Here is a 1,160-nt window from a genome sequence, read left to right as displayed (position 1 = left end):
TGTGCGTGTGTGCGTGTGTGTGTGTGTGTTGCTTCAGGAGAACGGCGTGGAGTTTGAAGCCTGCCTCGTGGCCCAGTGTGACGCTCTGATCGAGGCGCTCACCAGACAGAAAGCCAAACTGCTCACCAAAGTCACCAAGGAGAAGGAGTACAAGCTGAAGGTGGGTGACTGATCTTCTAGTTTTTATGTCAGTGTGTAGCGGACCTCCACCCAAAGACACGCTGTCAATACGCAACATCTGTCCTCTCTCTCCATCTGTCCCTTCTTATCCTGCCCAAGGCCAACAGCCTAATTGGGGTTATCTGTAATAATGTGTAATACCTGCTTCGCTTTTTTCTATTCCAGCGCTTGTTTGTGTATATCCCAGTATATTAGCAACGGCATGATCATGAGAAGATAAAAAACAACAACCTTAAACTATACAAACATAACTTATCATGGGAATTAACCATGTGAATTTGTTATTATCAGCAGTTAGGCTACGCTTCTGAAAACTTTAACATTTATATTAAATAAATAAGGAACAAGCAAGTTAGAAATAAACATCCTTGGCTATAGATTAATAACTCACAAACACCAACAAACTAAATTAGTGAGAAGAGCATTGATAGGACACAAATACACAAATCTCTCATGTCAAATAATCATTTCTGTTCTAATCTTAAAAGGTAATGGCCAGATCATCACTTAGATAGATAGATAGATATTTATTGATCCCAAAAAATGGGAACTTACGGTGTTATAGCAGCACATGTACTGTACATTAGTCACACAACACAGAATATAAACATAAATGAGATACTAGTAAAACAATACATACATACAGTATACATGAAATAATAATAGCAATAAAATATAAGAACACATATTTAAATATATACAGGATGGGAAAACAAAATGTGCAACTACTTAAATAATAACATGCTAAAATGTAAATGAACCAATTGAGTAGTAATTGTAAATCATATAGTAAGAAACTAGGTTTTCAGTCTTGGCTCTTTCCAACCAGCAGTGTCATTTTCTTTCTTTACTTTTCCTTTCCTCTGTAAATCCACCGCTGGGGTTTTCCTAAGTCCCAGTGTGTCACATGGACGCCTGCCCAGCCTCAACGTGCCCACCGACCGACTGACCGTCTGGCTGGTGGCGAGGGAGGAGGGGTC

At 39.3% G+C, this 1,160-nt stretch overlaps 1 protein-coding gene across 1 annotated transcript in view; it reads left to right on the top strand.

The window, feature by feature from the left end:
• The window catches only part of trim67 (tripartite motif containing 67), a gene marked incomplete at its 5' end in the record, with an annotated part of 121,472 nt that overhangs the window by 47,752 nt on the left and 72,560 nt on the right, over positions 1–1,160 (top strand). The window contains 1 exon segment of the mRNA XM_032543078.1: positions 38–160. Within this exon segment, the coding sequence (XP_032398969.1) occupies positions 38–160 (123 nt within the window).

This window comes from Etheostoma spectabile, chromosome 18, assembly GCF_008692095.1.
Source record: "Etheostoma spectabile isolate EspeVRDwgs_2016 chromosome 18, UIUC_Espe_1.0, whole genome shotgun sequence".
NCBI classification, from domain to species: domain Eukaryota; kingdom Metazoa; phylum Chordata; class Actinopteri; order Perciformes; family Percidae; genus Etheostoma; species Etheostoma spectabile.
Note: the sequence above shows the minus strand (reverse complement) of the source record. Positions and strands in the feature narration are given on the sequence as shown.